Source organism: Myotis lucifugus, unplaced genomic scaffold (genome assembly GCF_000147115.1).
Source record: "Myotis lucifugus unplaced genomic scaffold, Myoluc2.0 scaffold_18, whole genome shotgun sequence".
NCBI classification, from domain to species: domain Eukaryota; kingdom Metazoa; phylum Chordata; class Mammalia; order Chiroptera; family Vespertilionidae; genus Myotis; species Myotis lucifugus.
Window position 1 is genome coordinate 8,227,513 of NW_005871066.1, and position 21,172 is coordinate 8,248,684.

The 21,172-nt window shown below is 44.9% G+C and overlaps 1 protein-coding gene and 1 long non-coding RNA gene across 4 annotated transcripts in view; one reads left to right on the forward strand and one right to left on the reverse strand.

Annotated features, from left to right (window-relative positions):
* Positions 1-20,589, forward strand: part of LAMB1 (laminin subunit beta 1) — a 63,245-nt gene extending 42,656 nt beyond the window's left edge. Inside the window, exons 22-30 of one of the 3 annotated variants that reach the window (XM_023751070.1) lie at positions 963-1,177; positions 1,828-1,924; positions 10,096-10,465; positions 13,052-13,236; positions 14,172-14,413; positions 17,215-17,418; positions 18,069-18,213; positions 19,944-20,151; positions 20,347-20,589. In XM_023751070.1, coding sequence (XP_023606838.1) covers positions 963-1,177; positions 1,828-1,924; positions 10,096-10,465; positions 13,052-13,236; positions 14,172-14,413; positions 17,215-17,418; positions 18,069-18,213; positions 19,944-20,151; positions 20,347-20,518 — 1,838 coding nt within the window. In that variant the 3' untranslated portion in view covers positions 20,519-20,589. Of the gene's footprint in view, positions 1-962; positions 1,178-1,827; positions 1,925-10,095; positions 10,466-13,051; positions 13,237-14,171; positions 14,414-17,054; positions 17,065-17,214; positions 18,214-19,943; positions 20,152-20,346 lie in introns of those variants that run through there. The other 2 variants (XM_023751069.1, XM_014452793.2) reach the window with 2 other exon arrangements.
* Positions 14,412-19,936, reverse strand: LOC111825233. Its single transcript, XR_002828383.1, has 3 exons — positions 19,331-19,936; positions 17,183-17,479; positions 14,412-14,767 (listed from the first exon to the last, which is right to left on the reverse strand). It is a non-coding gene; the product is annotated as an uncharacterized LOC111825233 (long non-coding RNA).
* Positions 20,590-21,172: the final 583 nt, after the last annotated feature.

A 21,172-nucleotide genomic window follows, 5' to 3' on the forward strand; every position in this document is an offset into this window, starting at 1 on the left:
GGAATACACTTGTCCCTTGTTCGGAGAGGTAAAAGTCCTCTTTTGGCAAAAGAAAGATGAGACTGATCTTTTCTTTCTTTCTTTTCTTTATATCCTCATTTTCTAGCAGAACTGAAGTCTCAAGGTATGACTCAGTGCCTGAGAGAGACAACCAAAAGGAAAAACTGTGTAGCTGATCCATGCCATCCAATAAAGTGTATTGATTTTATCCAGGTCCTGCCCAGGAAGCTGCTGGTTGGCTAGGACTTGGAGATCCTCGATGCCCACTCTGGTCCATGCCTTGTCTGCCATTGATGGACAGAGCCTCCTAGATTGAGGAAAAGAAAGAACCACCTCTAATGTCTCTCTTTCAGAACTTTCTTATTTCTTTCTTACCGAGATCAGGGAGCATTGCCTGCTGTTCCTGTGCACAGCCCCAGGCCCCGTCTTTGTTTATGCAAACACGTGTGGAATGTTGAGGACCTGCAGGGCTGGATTCCTTCAAGTCTTACTAGCTTAAGGGCTCCTATCTGCTGTCTCACACATCCATTACTGCCAGCTCCCTGCCAAGAGTTTGAAATCATTAAATGTCTCAGTTCCCACGGCATATTTTTTAAATTATTTCTAGTGAAATCCTCAATTTAAAAATGGTTCACCAGCATCTTATTAAAGGTGCATAGTATTTTGAAAATTCTGCTACACAGAGCGTGCCGTGGTGCACGTCTGCCTGGGGAACGTCAGGGCTGTGCAGAATAGAACATCCTCAGAACCTCTGAAGAACAGTAGCTGGAGTTCCTTGTGTGTATGTGGTGTTTTTAGTTTTTTTTTACCACCTCCATTCTTTTCACTGCTTATTTGCATTTCCAGGTTGCAACCTGGAGAGGGAACATCTTAGCCCTTGGGAGGTGGCTAGCTCACTTGCATTGCCTGTGTAGTTTATGAACGTGACTGTGTGAGTCAGTCTGGTCGTGTTCTTTTTCCAGAGTGTGTCTGCAACTCCCTGGGCACCGTGCAGGACTACTGTAACAGCTCCGACTGCCAGTGCGACAAAACCACCGGCCAGTGTCCGTGTCTTCCCAATGTGGTCGGGCAGAACTGCGACCGCTGTGCCCCCAATACCTGGCAGCTGGCCAGCGGGACTGGGTGTGACCCATGCAACTGTGATGCGGCTCATTCCTTCGGGCCGTCCTGTAATGAGGTGAGGTGCTGTGGGGGGCGGGCGGGGAGGCCTCAGGGCTGAGGAAAGATGCCTTTATGAATCCAGGGGACCGCTGTTTGGTGCCTTTGTGTCAGAGAGAGGAAGGCTCCTTCCTGGTGGCCCAGCTTTTCTTGCCGCAGGACCCACAGCTTGGCAAACATAGCACAGACTGCCTGTCAGCCGTCACTTGTTCCCCTCGGCTGGGGCATCACCATACCTGGAGGCCCCATCCGATGCAGCCGTGGCCTTTTAATAGAGGGCCCCCCCTTCCCCCGCTGCCGACCCACATTAGAAGGTCCCTGGCTGCTGGATCAGACTGCTTCCTTAGCCACATGGCCTGAAAGGCAGCCCCGGCAGCACTGTCAGAGCTGCTCAGGGACACACCCTTGGGAAGGAAAGGAGGGCTACCCGGCAGGTGAGCCCAGGGGCCTGTCCGTGAGGTGAAGAAGCATGTAATGAGATGTGATGTGCTCGGCACAGGGGCAGCTAGCCCCTGGCACCCAGGACAGAGGTAGGACTCCCTCTCCAGTCAGGGTGTGGAGGCCTCAGGCCAGCTGCTCAGTCCCATTCCCCTAACTGGCAGCCAGGAAGGAGAGTGTGACGGGCGTGTGCCCTGCAGCCCGCTGACGGAGACCTGTTTCTGGCTGCAGTTCACAGGGCAGTGCCAGTGCATGCCTGGCTTTGGGGGGCGCACCTGCAGCGAGTGCCAGGAGCTCTTCTGGGGAGACCCCAACGTGGAGTGCCGAGGTAAGGCCGCGGCTGGTGTTTGCTCAGAGTGGAGGGAACAGCTTTGTGTAAACTCTAAAGTGCAGCGCAAATTAAGTTGTCGATACAAACTCTATGTTTAATGACAAAATGAATTCACACTCATTGGTTTAAAAATCTAACAACCTGGCCCTGTGGAAGTGTGGGTAGTGAAAAATGGACCTGCTGTGTTCCTCCTTAAAATGCTTGTTTGTCTCTGCACAGACTCACACACATACAGGTATCACAGATACACAAAATTGCTTCTTAAAATGCTTTTCTACAAAATGCTTATAGCAGCCAGGTATTTCGATAAACTGGTAAACCCTCAGCATTGGTGCCATGTGCAGCATCCCCGCAACGGGGAACTGCAGGGCACAGTCATGGGCACCTTCATGCACAGCAAGGCAAACAGGACAGGAGTTCCAGGTCTGTCGATGTGAATAAAGCCCAGACTCCTACCGAAGCTTCTGGTAGAATAGGACTGGGAGAGAGAACCTGACATTTTGTTAAGAACAGAAACCTGTTAAAATCCTATGAATCATTAGGATTGCTCAAGTCTTATGCTGTAGCAGTATATATTTTTTTGACCTGCCAGATTACTTTTCAGATATGGGAGTAAAAACATTTACAGAAAAGATTTTAAAAGATTGTGTCTATTCTGTTTTCCTATTTGGCTTTCTTCCCTATGTTTTAAGTTTACAACTATAGATAAATATCTTCTGTAGTTTCATACTTGTTCTTTGATATCTTTTCTTTGTTACATATCTGAAATTCTGGGTCCCTGTTGGACTCTAAATTTAAAAATTATCTTTTTCTTTCTTTTCTTTTTTTTAATTTAAAGAATACTTGATTAGTTTCTGTAATCAAACCCAGGTAGATTAAGACCTTACATATTTAATACAGTGTATTATCCCTGTACAAATGGGAAAAAAATTATGTTTAATGTATCTTTTTCTTTTTTGGGTACAACCGTAGTGAGAACGTTAGCAGTACATTTAGTTTTCTCCTACCGAAGGTCACAGACCCAGATACTATGTGTTCTTTAAGTCAACCACGGTTCCTGAACAGCAGGAACATTTCAAACAGTGGACAAGACCAGAACAAAGGGCATATGACTTGTTTCTCCAATTGAGGCTTAGCCAGAGGACTTGGACCAACATCTTAAGTTAGGTTAGGGTTTGTTCCACAAAGGACATGATGTTTGCTGTGTCAATAAACAAGTGCTTTTTCATTCATCGGTCCTCGGTCCAGATGTTGGTTTTAATGGGAGCTGATTTTCTCACTACCATTCAATGCCCAGGACATGCCATGCACCACGTGCGCCAAGATATCTCCTGCGAGGAAAACCCTGCTTGGAATCTGGTTTCCCCAGAGTTCTAACCGCTATTCTGCTACACCCCTCAATCTTGTAATGGCCCTAAGGTCCCAGCGGCTTGATTTCCCCCAGATAATGGCTCTATCATTGCTCATACCCGATTCTATTAGCATGTGTCACTGGGAAAATTGTGTTGGCTGCCAAAGCGTTCTGACCTTTTCGCTCCATCTCAGCGCAGTTCGCATGAAAAGCCTGTGACCGGAGCCAGAGTCCATCAGAGAATGGTCCATTTAGTACTCGGATCTTTACCCTTTATCTTTAAAGTCTTGGCTCTCAACCTGCCAGAAAAATTGTGGCGTAGGAACAGTGTCAGTTTTATTTGGGTCAAAAGTTGATCATGCTTTGGAAACTTTGCAAAGAGCGAAAGCCACGAACTGTTTGCCAAACTCGTTGTTTTGCCCAGAAAAAAGGTCAGTCCGTTACATAAGAAACTTGGGGCCCAGATGCCCCTGACACCCTGTGGAGGAAGCTCTTGGTTCAGAAAGTGTCCAGCGGGAGTGAGAAGTGACTTAACCCCGGGCAGGCCCTGCGCAGAGCCGTGTGCCGGGAGGCAGTAGGAGCAGGACCAGGGCAGGGACCAAAAATGCAGAAGCGGATGGGGTCGGGGCTCTCCGTGCGCTGGGATGTCGTCACTAATGGCAATGGGAGGACAAGAACTTGAAGGGACTGGACCCCCAGTGATCGGCAGGGACCAGAACGGTTATCGTTGGAAATTAGAGGGAACTATGAGAAAAGAATGCGACCCCTTTTCTCACATTACATAATGAATCGCCAAGTTGTCTTCAACTTCAGATCTTCCAGTCAAACAGGGCACGGGTTTAGACTTTGTGGTGCCACCTCAGTCACAATAACCTTATAGAAAGCCGAGGCCCTCGCTAAGCATTCTCCTCGTGGAGGAGAAATGCCGTTACGTAAAAGACAAATCAGTAGAGGCTCCAACATATAAATTGTTGAATGTTCCTATTGTCCGGGCGGGTTGAGGCGCTGGGCCGATCGTGCCAAGTCTGAACAAGCCCACCACTGTGCTGGGATGGAGAGAGAACGCGCCCGCCCACGGCTGACCATGTCAGAGACAACCTCAGCCTGAGCTCTGCGCCGGGCCCCTCGGAGTCCACGGGTCAATGAGGAACCTCTCTGTGGACCCAGAGAGAGCAAAGAGTCGCGCGTCTTGGGAAAGGCCAGTGTTCCTTCCACCCGGGCAGGCGGGAAATGTGGGCCAGAGGTGGGACGCTCTGGGCAGTGGCCGTCATGCTTGTTTCTCATTTCACATGTTTTAAGTCGAAAAATGAAGTCCATTTCTTTGGTCGGGCATACATTTTTAGAATTTTGTATTCCTTTCTCGGCCTGGGATTCATTTACAACCCCTTTATCCTTTATTTATTGTCAGTGTGACTCAGGAAATCAGATTTAATTTGGTTCTTTAGAGAATCACCATACTCTTGTTAGTAGAGGGAAGGGTTGTCTTACATAATTCTGGTCACAGGGCATGGTCCCTGAAGAGCTGGGCTGTGCCAGAGGCAGGCAAACCATGGCCAGGTGCCAAGTACAGCTAACTGTCTGTCAGTCAGGTTTCATTGGGCAGAGCTGTGCCCGTGTGTGACGAATTGTCCAGCGCTGCCTTCACGCTGCAATGCCAGAGCTGAATAGTGTGACGGAGACCAACTGGCCTGCAAAGCCTAAATATTTACTATCTGAGCCTTGATAGAAAAAGTTTGCTTACCCCTGGACCAGACGGCCAGCTGCTTTCTGCAGGTGAAATCGTAGTCACTCTCCAATTTTCATTCCAAAACCGAAGTTATATTACTGAGGCTAAAAAGGAGGCAGGGCTGAGGGAGGGAGAGGATGTAAAGCAAAAACCAACACATTTAAGAGATTAAAAATTTTAGGTTTCCTGCCCTTACAGTAGAATGGAAATGCCGAGGTAAGGTGTCAGTAAACTTTTGGGCGTGATACCTGGAGTCCCGTGTCACTTTGGGACAAGGTTGCTGGCAGAAAAGAATGGACCCCGTTTCCTGGTGGTTGGATGTAGCACCTCCCCTGGCCCTGGTGGGTTTGTTTCAGAAGGAAAGGTAGAGAACCAACACAGCCCTGAGCGCGGCCCACTGGGCCTGCAGGGCGTGGACACACGAGACAAGCTGCCATCTGAACCGGAGGCACTTGCAGGCTCTCTGGGGAAACAGGGCAAAGTAGTGCAATGGAGGGGGAAGAAACCTGTGGCGGAGACCTTTTTCCCTGTCAGAGAGGCCAGACCAGCAGGAGCTAAAGTCGTCGGGCAAGGTTTCATAGGAAAGGTCAGCTCTAGTCGTTGACGGAGCATTTGCCGTGTGCTGAGCGCTTTTAGGGATATGGGATGCAAATTCTTGATTTTATCCTTAAAACAATTTGTGAGTGAAGTGTAATCTCCGTTTCACAGTCTAGAGCTCTCTCAGGCTCAGAGAGGTTAAGTGATTTGCCCAAAGACAAATGCAAGTGAGGACCTGCTGTGATATTTAGAGAGAGAGAATTGTTGTTCTGGCTAAAGGACCGTAAGGACAGCATGTAGCAGCAAGACTGGGGTGGGAGGGGTGCCCCCAGGAAACGGTTTCACTGGACAGAGTCATGGAGAGATTCGGTTTCACCAGATTGTGAAAAGCCTTGTATACCAAGCCATGGAGGCAGACTTCCTTCAGTGGGCAGAGGAGGGCTGGAGAAGTGAGGAAGGGTATGAAAAGCAGAAAGATTCTACCTACTGACAAAGAGGTCCATTGGTTGTTTCCCATTCTCGCATTGACTTACTAGGGTTTTTTTCCCCCCCAGGCCTCAGTATCTATTAAATGGTGCAATACTCTTCATTTCCCTACCTTTCAGAGAGCCTGTTTGAAATGATAAGAAAACTTGGTAAAAGTGGAGGAAATCTACTGACCCCATAACCAAGAATATATTTACAGACGAAGGTGGAATTCTTATGGCCCATTGAAAATGACTGTCTCGTTTTCAAAGTGCTATTCTTCATCATCCTGCTTGGTTCACTTTTGCTATATACTCTCTCCTTCTTTCCAAGAGAAAATTTTTGAACCTCTGCCCCCAAATCCCATTTCTTAAAGCAAGGCTGAGCTACAGGTCCACCTGGTCGCCTCTCCCTTTCCCTTGAGAGAGGGGAAAATCCCCTGGAGCTCATCCGAGATGGTCTGCACTGTGCAATGTTATAGAGGCCCGTGAGTGTAAGAGATGATTGGAGAATCTCCTTCATAGTATGTGTCCGGGAAGTTTAAATTGTCAGGTGAGAAGCAACCTTTCCACTTCAGTCAAAAAATACTCTTGGGGCGTCTTTTTACCCGGTTGGAGAAGCAATTCTGGTCAATAGGCAGGGAAGGAAGCACATGTCCTCAGGAGCGTTAGCCGTTTCCCAGCTGCAATTTGAAATGAAAACCTTATGCATGTTAGACATTTGGTATCTTTTCAGAGAGAGATCAGAATCAGTTTTTCATTGATGAAACTGCAGTCCAGCCATCTGTGAAATTTGACTCTACTTTTCAATTGAAGGAAAGGAATGTTGGTCAGTTCAGCTGAACTGGTCCTTGTCTACTGGAAATAGCTGAATTCCTGCCGGCCCTTCAGAATACTGCTCTTAGAGGGACAGGATCCAGAGATCGGCAGGAACAAGAATAGGTGTCACCCCAAATTAGATGGAGTATGGGAAAAGAACGTGGCTGCTTTTTTCAAATTATGTAGTTAATTGCCAAAAATGTCCAGTGGAATCGTTTGTTGAACAGAATTTTAGACCTCCTGTTGCCACCTTGTTAGCAATATGTTCATGGAAAGACTTAAACCAGGGGTCCTCAAACTATGGCCCGCGGGCCACATGCAAATACAAATATTGTATTTGTTCCCGTTTTGTTTTTTTACTTCAAAATAAGATATGTGCAGTGTGCATAGGAATTTGTTCATAGTTTTTTTTTAAAACTATAGTCCGGCCCTCCAACGGTCTGAGAGACAGTGAACTGGCCCCCTGTTTAAAAAGTTTGAGGACCCCTAACTTAAACCATAGCCAGGTATCCTCCTTATGGGGAAAAAACATGGTTATGTAAAAGACAAATGAGGAAAACCTTAATGGGAGTGCACTTGCCTTTTCTTTATTTTTTTAAATCCTCACTCAAGGATATGTATATCTTCTTTTTTTTTTTTTAATTGATTTTTAAAGAGACAGGAAAAGAGAAACATCAAAGTGAGAAACATTAATCAGTTGCCTCCCTTACATGCCCCAACGGGGATCTAGTCCACAACCTAGGTATGTTCCCTGACCAGGAGCAGAACTCGCAACCTTTTGGTGCCCAGGCCAACACTCTAACCACTGAGCAACACCGGCCAGGGCTATGACCACTCTTTTTTCTCTTCATCCAATGGAAATGTGATCAAGCAACACTTTGAGCAGGAGACCACCTGGTGCTTACATGGACACAGAAAGTAATAGTAATAAAAAGCATTTACTGAGTGCCTACTGTGAGTCAGCCCTTCCCTGAAGCACTTTAGAATTAAGTTATTTCATCCTGAAAGCAGTCCTATGAGTTAGGTATACTCATGACTCCTTTTTTACAGATAAAGAAACTGTGACTCAGTTTCCTTGCCACCCAGGGCCACATTGCTGGGGTGTGGGGATGGCAGGGTTCACAACCAGGCAGTGGAGCCCACAGGCTGTGCTCTGACCATGACACTGTACTGCGCAAACTTGCCACTCCAGCACTTGGGTGTAGTTGGCCAACAAAGGCAATGAAAACAACCAATAATATAAGGCAGGATGTAGGGAGAATCAGATGCAAGGTCCCAGGCTGCAAACACATCTCTCTGGGTTTGGAGGATAGAGGTGCTGTGAGCAGCTCTCAGGACGTCAATAAGACTGGGTCTAGGCAGTGGTTCTCAACCTGTGAGTCGCGACCATCGGAAAACACATATAGCATATCAGATATTTACATTATGATTCATAACAGTAGCAAAATTATAGTTATGAAGTAGCAACGAAAATAATTTTATGGTTGGGGGTCACCACAACATGAGGAACTGTATTAAAGGGTCGCGGCATTAGGAAGGTTGAGAACCACTGCTAGAGGATGTTTCAATTAGGGAGTCTTTCAGAGGCAAGTCATCGCTATTGGCCCAAGGAGATTTTATAAAGGCATCTGAGAGAGTATGGGTCTGTTGTGCTGTGGTCACCGCTGACATTTTAGGAGGATTATTTTCTTTTATAGAGGCGTGTAAATGTCCCTCGAATGCCTGTACCAGAAATGAGGTCAGGGCCTCATTTGGCAAAGACAACTCCAGTTTGCAAGTTAACCCTGTGCTCGGTGCTGAGAATGGAAATAGGGCCCTGGAATCCTGTCTAGTTATGGAAATAAGACATTCGGGTTGCTTTTCATTAATCCACACCTTTTCCCAGAAAGGATTTAAGGCAGAGATCAGATGTGTGCACAGGTTTTTTGTTATTTAAATTCTATGCAAATACTCAGAAATGTCAAGTGTTGACACAAAAGTAAGTTTTTCACCTGAGATTTGAGACTGTAGCCAGGGGTCAGTGGCACAGGCGTTGTGATGAGTAATCTCAGCCACCGTCCACTGGCCAGTCTTCCTTGGCACCATCAGGCTCTGCCTAAGATGCAGCCCGCCCAGCCAGGGAGAGGGTGGGACTGGAGTGGCTTCCATCACTGACCTCTCGAGAGCCTGAGCTGTGAGCGGTCATTAGTGGCAGCTCCCACAAGTTAGATTGTCCTTAGTAGAAAGCCTTTGAACTAGATCCTTAGGATTCCCGTGACTTGTTTCGGATTTAGTTTCCTTTTAATCGAGTTTATTGCATTTCGCCAAGTATTCACCATTCTGTTTCGTGACCAGGTAGGGCGAGGTGTTAGGAGCTGCTCTTCAGTGTTGTATCTTAGGCCAGATGCCTCCTGGCATCAGGAAGTCACCTGACTTGTCTGTCCTGATAGGGTCTAAAGGGAAGCCCCAGTAAGAGGGAGGCAGAGGCAGGACAGAGCTTAAGAGCACAGACTCTTGAGTTGCAAAGGGCTAAATCTGAACCCCAGTTCAGCCATTTCCTTGCTGTAAGACCTGAGGCAGGTCACCCGTCCCTCAGGGTTATTGTGAGGGTCCAATGAGACGATGCGTGTAAACCGTTTCTACAGAGCCCGCACAGTAAGCATAACCTTAAAAAATGTGCACTATATGGCAGCAAACCCGTTGCAAAAAAGCCATAAACTACTTTTAAAACTTCTCCACAGCGGGACCGATTTCAAATTATCATGGGAGAGGGCAAAGAAGTGATTCAACACAGTGCACCAAGGCCTACCAGGGGTGGAAAGCAGTGGTCACTACCCCCCACTGCATACACAGCTACAATTCATTGGGCATAACTGTCCTTTTTAAATACAGCTTCCGCCCGGCCGGTGTGGCTCAGTGGCTGAGCGTTGATCTAATCACATGCCTGGATTACGGACTTGATCCCCAGTAGGGGTCGTGCAGGAGGCAACCAATCAATGATTCTCTCTCATTGATGTCTCTATCTCCCTCCCTCTCTGAAACTAATAAAAATATATTTAATACTAAAGGCAAAAAAAAAATTGCACTATTTACTGTTACGTTACGAAGTGGTCAGCAAGGACTGAGGTAATGCAGGTTTTGGAGGAAGCCGCTGCGGTCTCTCCGGGAAAGCTGTGGTCATGGATGATTGTCACCTTGCCACTGTGACGGTGATTGAGGACTCTGAATGCCAAACCTCGTCCCTAGGGTTTGTGACCTAGTAGATCAGCTAGCACTGCTCTTTCCCTTCTAGCCTGTGACTGTGACCCCCGGGGTATTGAGACGCCGCAGTGTGACCAGTCCACCGGCCAGTGTGTCTGCGTCGAGGGTGTCGAGGGTCCGCGCTGTGACAAGTGCACTCGAGGGTACTCGGGGGTCTTCCCTGACTGCACACCCTGCCACCAGTGCTTTGCTGTTTGGGACGTGATCATCGCTGAGTTGACCAACAGGACCCAGAAGTTCCTGGAGAAAGCCAAGGCCTTGAAGATCAGTGGTGTGATCGGGCCTTACCAGGAGACTGTGGACTCGGTGGAGAAGAAAGTCAATGAGATCAGAGACATCCTGGCCCAGAACCCAGCTGCGGAGCCGCTGAAAAACATTGGCAGTCTCTTTGAGGAAGCAGAGTAAGTAGTGAATGAGCGTGCGTGAGAGGTCAGTGTTGTTTCAGAGCCGGCTTGGCGGGGGGCTTCCATCACAGGCATGGCTAGTCCTGTGAGTGAAAGCAGATGCTGGGCCACTCATTTCCCGGCAGTCTCTTCTCTGGGCCTTGGGTGTGTGTGTGTTGGCACATCACTGGGGACCCAAACTGTGGAAGCTGCAGTATAGAACGTGCACGTGATACTCAGCGTTCCTCCTTGCAAATGGTGCTCTCAGGCAGCTGCACGGCAAGAACACTGGTTTCGGAGACAGAGGACCCCTGAGGAGTCAGCCCGGTTACTTGCCAGGCTGTGAATTTGAATGACTCACCTATTCCTGAGCTGCTTTTCTCCCCTGTGGAGGAGGGAAGAATAATGTTTGCCTTTTCCTTTCAGAGTAGCAAAAAGAGTGATCTCTGAAATGGTTAATGTAATTGCAGAAATCATTATAAATATACATCGTTTTATATGTTTTGCAACTACCAGGGAAATTCCATTACCACAGATAAGACTGTTATTTCCGCTGCTCAGCCTTTGGTCCCCTGGAACAGTGCTTCATTCATCCACTTATAACAATTCCCTGCAGTGAAAGATCCTCCTCGTAGCCCTCTCTGGGTAATCACCTCTCTGACGGGAGAGTTTATTTTGCCGGTGGAAGCGGAGAGCTGAGTGGTGCCAACTCCGCAGGGTCCATGCTTCTCCTCGCCATCTCTCTCCTGCTCTGAAACGTTCCAACTACCTTTGCCAAAAAGGACCCCCGAAACCAGCATGATAAGATCTAGGCTGAGGAACAAAACAGGAAAGGGCAGGAAGCATTTGTTTCCCCAAATGCTGTTTTGTTTTACTGCGGATTTCACCATTTGGTGTGAGCAAAGGGAATGTTTCATAGCTAAATCCTATACATTGAAGTGATTTTACATTAGGACAAAACGACAGTAACATTTTTTTTATGGGACTTTAATCAGCATCTCTAAGAAGCCAGATGGACTTTTCTTCTCGACGCTACCTGTGAGTAGCAGGCAGGGAAAGCTGACGTTAGCTCATGTACCTGGTAGGAGGTCCTTCCTAGGCCTTCTACATTCAAAGTCCCTTGATGTCAAACCTCAGGTTTTGTGTCCAAGACCATGTGGTTGACCGGGCTTTAGGAAATGTCCATGTGGGGCGATAATGCCTTTACTGAGGAATTTTGCCTCGTGAAAAGGCTGGAGCGGCCCAGCCTCCTAACGTAGCGATGGGTTTTAGAAGGCTGTGTGCTGAGTGGGAGCCCATTTAGGAAATGATTCTTGGCCTTGGTCTCATGCAGCTAAGGAAGAACGAAAAACTGTGGTGCCCTTCAGCCTGTCGGAGGAGTTTTACATTCCCGGAGCAGCTGTTTTACCCTCACTAGTCAATTCACAGATAGATTGTAAGCACCTCGGGGAAACTGGGTTCATGAATCTTTTCTCAACGCAATATACAAGGATGCAAGTTTCAGGTTCCAAAGTGGCATTATTTAAAAATGTGCAATGTTAGATTTTTAATTGTCACATTGTATGAGACTTACGAAATGAAAGCCTTCTGCCCATCAGCAGATTGGTGGTAAGAGCAAAGACTGAAAAACTATAATAGCCTGCGGAAAACAATCATTGGGCTTATAAAATGTAATTGAACCTAACAAATCCTTTTAAGTGCTTTTTCTCTGAATTGGGCCATGGCATCTCAGCCTTAAATTCCATTATTTTCTAATGGCCCCCAACCTTTCAGCATCTCTACATGTTCCCAGTTTTTTACGCTATTATATCCCTGAAAAGACAATTATATTCAATTGGTGACTCAGTAATACCCAGAGCTAAGCTCGTCTCCTCAGAGATTACTTTTTTTGTGATGTATGTGCACGTACATTGTATATATAAGTAGGTGCCTCAAGTACAGCTTTGAAGATATGAAGATACAGAACGAAGTGCAGTTGGGTTTAGATCCCAGTGAAATGCTGTGAGAGCTAAGTGTTGATCATATTTCATTCTCCGTAGATACTACCTTCTTTCTCCTGTCAAATGAAAGGGTTGCTTGTTGGTGGAAGGAGGAGGCTCCTTCGCTGGGCCCTTGCCTAAGGGGGGACCGTGTGGAAGGCAGGATGGCTCCTGCCGACTCCCTGCGGGCTCTGGGGCTTTTGCCCTGCGTGTCCCATCTTGAAGAAGGTCCCTGAAGTTGGATCAGAGCATTTCCGGTGGTTGGCTGGGAGGCATACTTCTACGCTTGGAGTCCCTTAGTCTCTCGAGTTTGAGAGACTGTAAGGACTTGAAGCTGCTCACGTACTGAACTGGAACTCCGCACCCTGGGCACGTGCTCATGTTACAGCAGAGGTTCGGCATCCTTCACATGGCCCACCCGCCACCGCACAGCTCGGCGGTGCTTCTGTTTTCCTTCAAAGTCCTTGAAGAAAGAAAACTGTTGGATGTCATACAGTCTCTTAACGATAAGGGGAATAAAACCAGAATTTAGAATTACCGACTCCTGACCTGGTTTTGAAATCACCGTATTAGAAAATGTAAAAAGGTTTATTTTACTTGGATAAACTTACCCTTCTCTTTGCAGGAAACTAACCAAAGATGTTACGGAAAAGATGGCTCAAGTTGAAGTGAAATTATCTGACATAGATTCACAAAGAAACAGCACAGCCCAAGAACTGGACTCTCTCCAGGCCGAAGCAGAGAGCCTGGACACCACGGTGAAAGAACTTGCTGAGCAACTGGAATTCATCAAAAACTCAGATATTCGAGGTGAGAGTTTTCCGTGCAAGCACTCAATCCTGGACATGGATTTAACCCTCTGTGCAACCTTTCATACAGTACTTCCAGAAAAAAAAAAAAATTAAGTGCCTTCTAACAATGTTAAAGCTTTTCCTCATTGTCTCTGAACCAAATGAGGACTGAAGTCTCCATTTTACAAACGTGGGACCTGGGCCACAGAGAGGCTGAGGCCCAGCAGAGGTCCCAGGGAGTAGCAGCGGTCGCTTCATTAGAATGGCATTTGTTTCCTGATTTTTTTCAGTTAGTGGTTTAACCTCCTGGGCTTCTCTTGGAAAGAGGCTCTTGAGTAGTTAAGAAATTAAGTTGATACTTCTGCTAACCCTTTTACATTTAAGAATGTTGGTTAGTCAGGAAATAATTTTGGCCAGTCCTTCATTTACTGTTATCATAGTATGGTCTAAATAGGACCACCCCCCAAAAAGCAAAAGGAAGTAGAACTATGTCAAGTCACACCATCCATGCTGTTTAATACGTGATCACTTATTGTTGGGCTAGGTCCTTAAAGCCAAGACAGCCACGCTGCTTTATGTATACAGGACTAGCCCTGCGAGTGCATCTAGTGACTGAGAAAGGGGGGAATTAGTTGGAAACGTAATCTGCAGGCTGCCTGACGCCAGCTGTTTAGAAAGAACTGGATGCTTGCCTGTATAGAAGCAATTCAGCAGGGTGACTTAATTTTTCGTTCAGATGTTCAGCGTCCTCCAGAGCCAGAGTAGGAGGCTTAATGGGACGGTCTATTCATTGACCATGACAGAAAAGTTATCTTTCTCAATGAAGATTTTATTTCTTGCATTTTAAAACAAACCATACAGTACCTTTAGGCTGGAAGACACCACAGATAGACATTGCTTAATGAGATTGAGTACAAGGGGATTCACTGTGGGCAATTTGATTTCGTGCCCTAGGTGCCCTGGATAGCATCACCAAGTATTTCCAGATGTCCCTAGAGGCAGAGAAGAGGGTGAATGCCTCCACCACAGACCCCAACAGCACGGTGGAGCAGTCGGAGCTCACCAGAGAAAGCGTGGAACACTTGATGATGGAGCAGGAGTCCCAGTTCCGGGAAAAACAAGAGGAGCAGGCCCGTCTTCTGGACGAACTGGCAGGCAAACTGCAAAGTCTAGACCTTTCAGCCGCTGCCGAAATGGTAAGGGTTAGAGAGCTTGGCCTCAAAGCTGTGGTGCTAGAGGAGGAAAAAAACACCCTGCTTAGTCTTTAATATTGTTCACTTTGCAAATGAACCAGGAGTGGTCCCATCTCTGAACACCAATGTGGGGTACCATGACTGAACCAGATTAAAAACAAGGCTCTGTGCTTCGAATCTTCCTTCTCTCCAGGGGGTCTCTCTGTGGAACACCCAGAGAACCATGCCTGCTCTCACGTACTGTGACTTATTTAAACTTGATCCTTTTCATGCTGTGGACATTTCTTTTTTACTTGGTTCTGATTTGAAGTGCAAACTCCATTTTGGTAGAGCAATTCAGAATCATTCTGGGATTTCCTAAAAAAAAAAAAAAAAAAAAATTAGAAAGAGCTAAAGAATTTTTTCCATGGGTGTTCATTAAAATGTTCCTTTGTTCCAGTAACTTTACCTGGTGAAGATTAACCCTGAGACCCGCCTAGAAAGATTGCATTTTCCAGAAGCTTTTAAACAGTAACTCTGGAGCCAAATGAAATTGAGTAGTAACTTTGATGAAAATCAGGCTGAAGGCCAAAAAAAGCCAAAGGGAGCCTGTTTCTTCCTCTTGATTCCTTATTGTTTTTCATGGATGAGTAGCTATCAGAGAATTTAGAGGGTACTTTCTTTACAGACTTTTATTTCATAAGGCTTATGCTCTCTTAGCTTAGAAATAGGGTCAGTGAAAAGAGGAAGGTAAGTGCCTAGAAAACTGTGAGAGCTCAGACCATTTGTTTTGTCTTAGTGATGGTCCCCTTTCCTCCCTGCCTGTCCTCACCGTCCCCCCGTTTCTCTGAAATGGACAAAAACACTGTCTGTGCTGTAGTGTGACTAATTTAATTGATGCCTAGAATATATACTCATTATTTCATCTAGTGGAAACAGGGAGTAAGTAATCCTGTCACTATTTAATAGAAAATGGAGGCCTAGAGCAATGTGTAAATTGCACCTAGTGGGAGACAGTTGTTATACGTAAGCATGAAATGCCAGTTCTTTCGATCTTCTTTGCTTTCAGTATTCCTTACAAATTCTAATAAAAACCCAGTAATCACAAAAAATCCGCAAACTAAAATGGAAAGCAGCTAAGCATGCTAAAGGATGTTTGCTTTGCATCAGAGAAAATCTTGGGAGTGGGTGGCGGTGGCAGGCTCCTCTGGCCATCTGAATGGGCACCCTTCCCTGTGCTTGCTTTTCCATGTGATGAGCTAGCTACCTAGGGATTAGCCAACCTCTTCTGGTCTCTCATGGTATGTGTTGATCTTAGTTAATTATTCTATGAGAACTCCATACTGCCACTTCCTGTCCAGGGAGATTTTTGTCCCTTTGTGTTTTTTCATGTGCCTTCAATTCTTTGTCTTTGTGTCTATTTAGCTAGACCCGTGCTGGTTTTTCCATGCCTACCCTGTCTCTTGAAATAAAACAGATCTAATGTGCTGTCAGATTGTTTTTAGAAAGCATCCCTGAGATCTTATGCTGCTCTGATTAAAGCTGTGCTCTGTAGCACACAGAATAAATTTTATTTCTGCAGTTTTTTATGTACTGTAAACCAGATACATGAAAGATTTGAGAGACAATGGGGTTGTAATTATCACAAAATTATTAGTCTAAAGAGTTGATTTTATTTATTAAAAAAACTACTTTTTTACTTCTTAAAAAGAATACTTTCTGCCCTGGGCAGTGTGGCTCAGTTGGTTGGAGCGTCCTCCCATACACTGAAAGGTCACGGGTTTGATTCCCAGTCAGGGCACATACCTAGGTTGCAGGTTCAATTCCCTGTGAAGGTGTGTATGAGAGACAACTGAAACATTAGTTTCCCATATCAACGTTTCTCTCCGACTCCTCTCTCTCACCTCCCCTCTATCTTTAAAATCAATTTCCTTGTTTGGGAATATTCTGTTAACTGCTTTTCCCTGCAGTAAATCTTTTGCTTCTTTTTAGTACAAGCATTTTCTACGAAAGCTCTAAATACAATGTTCTTCCTGCTCAGCCCTTTACATCATACAGCAAACTTGTAATTTACCAAGTTGCCATGTCTATGCCATGACCAAGCTCTGATCTTTGGAGATTTTTGGTAGATAAGGAAGGAGGAAAGTCTATGGAGTGTTGCTTATTTGGAAAAGTTACATCCATCTTGGTTTCTACTGTTTTCTCTCCCTCTCACATCTGGAATGTTCCCCCATGTCCCCTGCTCAAATCCCACCAGCCAATATCCTTCCCCAACCACAACTACTATAGTCCTCAGTAGTCTCTCTTCTGTCTGCTGTCCTTCATACTTAACTACATCTGACCTATTCTTGGCTGCTTTATGATCCTGTCTTCCTAACTAGATGAGAAGCTACTAAAAGGCCAGGTAACAGGCCTTTTGTGTCAACCTATTCACCAGGACTAACATGGCACGAGTTTACAGAAGGTTCTCAATACCTGGGTTTTTGTGTGCTCTTTTTTAATCAAACTAGTTAGAGTACAGGGGTAGCATTCCGTGGCTCTCGGATTGGCGGGATTCAGTCTGAGCAGATAATGTTTGCACCCTGCACAGAGCCCAGCTGGTATTCCAGTTCATTAGGGCAGAAGGTACTGATGAGGGTTGTAAATTTTTGTTGTTTCCTTGCAGGAAAAAGCAGGTTAGTTTATTCCCTAAACTCTGTTCCTCTCTCCATCCTGCACCCTTGCTGAGGACCACCTACACACTCTCCGGGGCCACCCAGGCCCTGCCCAGCTGTTACGCTGCAGCACACTCACTGTCTGAGCCTCACTCTCTTGGCTTGTTGCAGACCTGTGGCACGCCTCCAGGGGCCTCCTGCTCCGAGACGGAATGTGGTGGCCCCAACTGCAGAACTGACGAAGGACAGAAGAAGTGTGGGGGGCCTGGCTGTGGTGGTCTGGTCACTGCTGCGCACAGCGCCTGGCAGAAGGCCATGGACTTTGACCGAGACATCCTGAGTGCCCTGGCTGAGGTGGAACAGCTCTCCAAGATGGTAATTCAGCGGACAGCCTCAGTCTTTACTGTTTGTTTGCTTTCAATGTGGAGTGGAAGGTCTGAAAAGGAGAAACCAATTCAAAGTGCTGACTATTAAAAAAAAAAAAAAGGGCATTTCACACCACGTATGAAAGTGCAAGTTTTTGCGAGATCAGGGAAATAGATGTTTAAGAATTTGCTTTCTTCTCATGACAATAATTTGAGATAACCATGTTACTTACCATGGGTGCAGGGTTATGAATACATCCAGCTGCACTACAAAAATTCTCTACTAAGCAACCAAGCATTTATTCTTCTAAAGTGATACATGAAGTCTTAAGTTCATATCAACTGAAGTATGTATGTGGGTACCTGAGAAAAAGACTAAGGAACATTTATAGGCCACCAAATGTTTTGAAGGAGTTAAAAACAACTAGGAAAAAATTCATATGCTGGCCCTACCTACATGAGAATACTATATAGGAATCTTATACTGAATACTTTCAGTCTATAAAGGAATATAATACGGTTAAATGGGAGATACTTGTTTCAAAAAGTCATGATTCCAAATGCTAGTTTTTCAACATCATTTTTTGGACCATTTATAAAATTCTGGTCTGCTTAGAAAGAATGAAGTTGTTCCCTGGGTAATTTATTCCTCATGTTTAGGTCTCTGAAGCAAAACTAAGGGCAGATGAGGCAAAACAGAATGCTCAAGATGTTCTGTTGAAAACCAATGCTACCAAAGAAAAAGTGGACCAGAGCAATGAGGACCTGCGAAACCTGATCAAGCAGATCAGAGACTTTTTGATGCGTAAGGAATTTTTTCATTTTACTTTTAGATATTTCTTCCTATCTTGGAATATAAAAGTATTCTATAAGAGTATGTGTTTGGGAGGCCGTAATTCAAATCTGCAGAGAAAATCAGTTTCTGGTGGGAAATAAAATAACATTTCCAAATTTAAAAATGTTTCCATTTCTTAAGTTTATCTATGTGTATGTCAATAATCTTGTCTGATTTTAGGCAGATACAGACACACCTGATACCCAAGTAGCAAATCAAAAAGTGAGAGCAAATCATATACTGTGAGAACTGAATTTGAAAATTGTTAGAGATTACATATAATGTTGTTAGAACCTTAACTTGAAATAGAGTTTATTTTGGCATTGCCCCCAAAGCCTTGTAATGCTTTTATTTACAGGATATTAGACCTATGGTTAGACAGTTCTGTACCTTAAGTGTTTTGTAAAGAAAATCTCTAGAATTTGTGGTCTAGCACATAAGTATTGCTGTCAATTTGAGGGTTATCAGTAAGTATAGTTTTGGCTACAAGTTACAGAAAACTCTCAACGGAAATGGACTTAATAAAAAAGATGTATAACATAACTTCAATAGTAGGATAGCTCTATGGTTCAAAGACCCGTGTACTTTTCATCTTTTCTGCTCTACCATTTTAAGCACATCAGCTTTGTTCTCAGCCTCACTGCTCCTGGTTACAAGGTGGCTGCCAAAGTTCCAGACTTCATATAAAGACACTGTGATATCTAATGGAAGACAAGACCACCTGTCCCTTTGTAGCATCTTTTTTAAAGGAATGAAGTATTCACCAGAACCCTCTGAGCATTATCTCCATAAATCTCACTGGCCAGAAATGAGTCCCATGCATAACTGTCACTGGCAAATGGAATGGAACTACCATATTTGTTTGGCAGACTCATTAGAATTTCTGTGAACATGGCTCACTCATGGGGTTGCCAGGCGTTGGAACCAATTGAAGGGCACAAAACACACACAATCAGGATTTAATAACTCTGACTTGATAAGCTTACCTTACCTTAGAGGTATCTTAGGGGTCCATTTTTACGTTGAGTTTTTTAGAAGGGTTAAAAACTAATGACATACTTAAAGCTTAACCTGTTGTTGTTTTTACCTCTTTTCACATTTGACATTTGAAATTCCTTGGCTTCTGATAGATATGCCAGCCTGATTCTCTTGCTTCTTTGTCCGGATTTTTTTCTTTCTGTAGTTTCCTAAATCCACATCACTTACAAGGAATATCAACTATTTATATTTGCATTTATAGTAGTTTCCTACCTAATCTTTCAACCTCAATTGAAATTTTTCATTGCCTGTTAGGATCAAGTCCCAGCTTTCTACCCTGACCTCTGTATCTTCTACAATCTTAATCATTCATGCCACTCAACTTTCACATATCACTCTGCCCACAGTCTCTCCATTCAAAGATGTCGTTTCTTCTTTCAAATACTGTTATCCTCCAAAACCTGATGGGCTCCTCAATCTCCACAAAGACCTCCCTGACTCCCAGACCGCAGCACATCCGTTATCCTTTGTTGTCTGCATTACTTTCTCACCTGTACAGATCTGATCTCCCTACACAAAGAGATTATAAAATCTTAAACAGGAAGTTTTGTCTTGGTGAAACCACGCTGTGCTAGTACCATAGTAGATGACCATTAAGTGGTTGAATAAGTGAACCATATATGATTTTCACCTCTTTACGGGAACATCTTTGCTTTTAACAGAGGATGGTGCTGATTTGGACAGCATTGAAGCAGTTGCTAATGAAGTATTGAAAATGGAAATGCCTAGCACCCCAGAGCAGCTACAGAACTTGACTGAAGATATTCGTGAACGAGTTGAAAGCCTTTCTCAAGTGGAGGTTATTCTACAGCAAAGTGCTGCTGACGTTGCCAGGGCTGAGATGCTGCTAGAAGAAGCTAAAAGAGCCAGGTATCTGAAGACACTAACAGCATTTGGGGCAGCTTATTCTGTGTATCTAGGCTGGAGTAAAAAAAGTAATTAACCAACAGAAATTTCTGAGTCTCTCTGGGTCATTTCAGGAAGGCTGCTCTTTAAATGTTTTTTTCTGAAAGAAGTACTCTTTTCATGTTCACATATAATACACTGTCTCATTCTTTTACTCAGCAAAAGTGCAACAAGTGTTAAAGTCACTGCAGACATGGTAAAGGAAGCTCTGGAAGAAGCAGAAAAGGCCCAGATCGCAGCAGAGAAGGCAATTAAACAAGCAGATGAAGACATCCAAGGAACCCAGAACCTGCTAACTTCGGTGAGATATTACAGTCATTATTATATGTAGGTGAAAGCACTCGCATGTACTCTTTTATCCGAAAGGGCCTTTGATACTTAGGAAATCCTTATAACTGAACATTAAGGATTCCTTTCACTTGAATAAAAATCTAAACTATTTCCTTAGCACAGATGCTAACAGTGACGTGTTTTCAAGGACGAAAAAGGACTCTGACAACACTGGAACATTAAGCCCCCCTTCATATTCATCATATTCACTTCCCCAAAAAGCTTAAAATAAGTTTCCTGTTCCTTCAAGAGATCCCATAGAGTCCATTCTGCAGTATGAAGTATGGTATTAATTTCAAGGTCCATTGTTAGAAAACCCCTGCTATTATGAAGCAGCCCCAAAGCAACTACATGGTTAACACCAGTGTCTTAAGATTTATGAGGTGATCATTAGTAAAATTCTACTAGTTTTGAAAAGGACTGGAAAGCAACAAAGTGTCAAAATGACAGTTTCCAATGTCCATTCTAGAGGAACCTAATAGAGATCTTAACAGCTAAACAATCTTGTGTTCAAAATGCATGGGAAACATGTTTTATAAGTAAAACTAGAGCCCTGGGGCCCGAAATTCATGGGGGGGGGGGTCCCTCAGCCTCCCTCAGCCTGGCCTGTGCCCTCTCCCTCTTGCAGTCCGGGACCCTGCGGGGGGATCGGGCC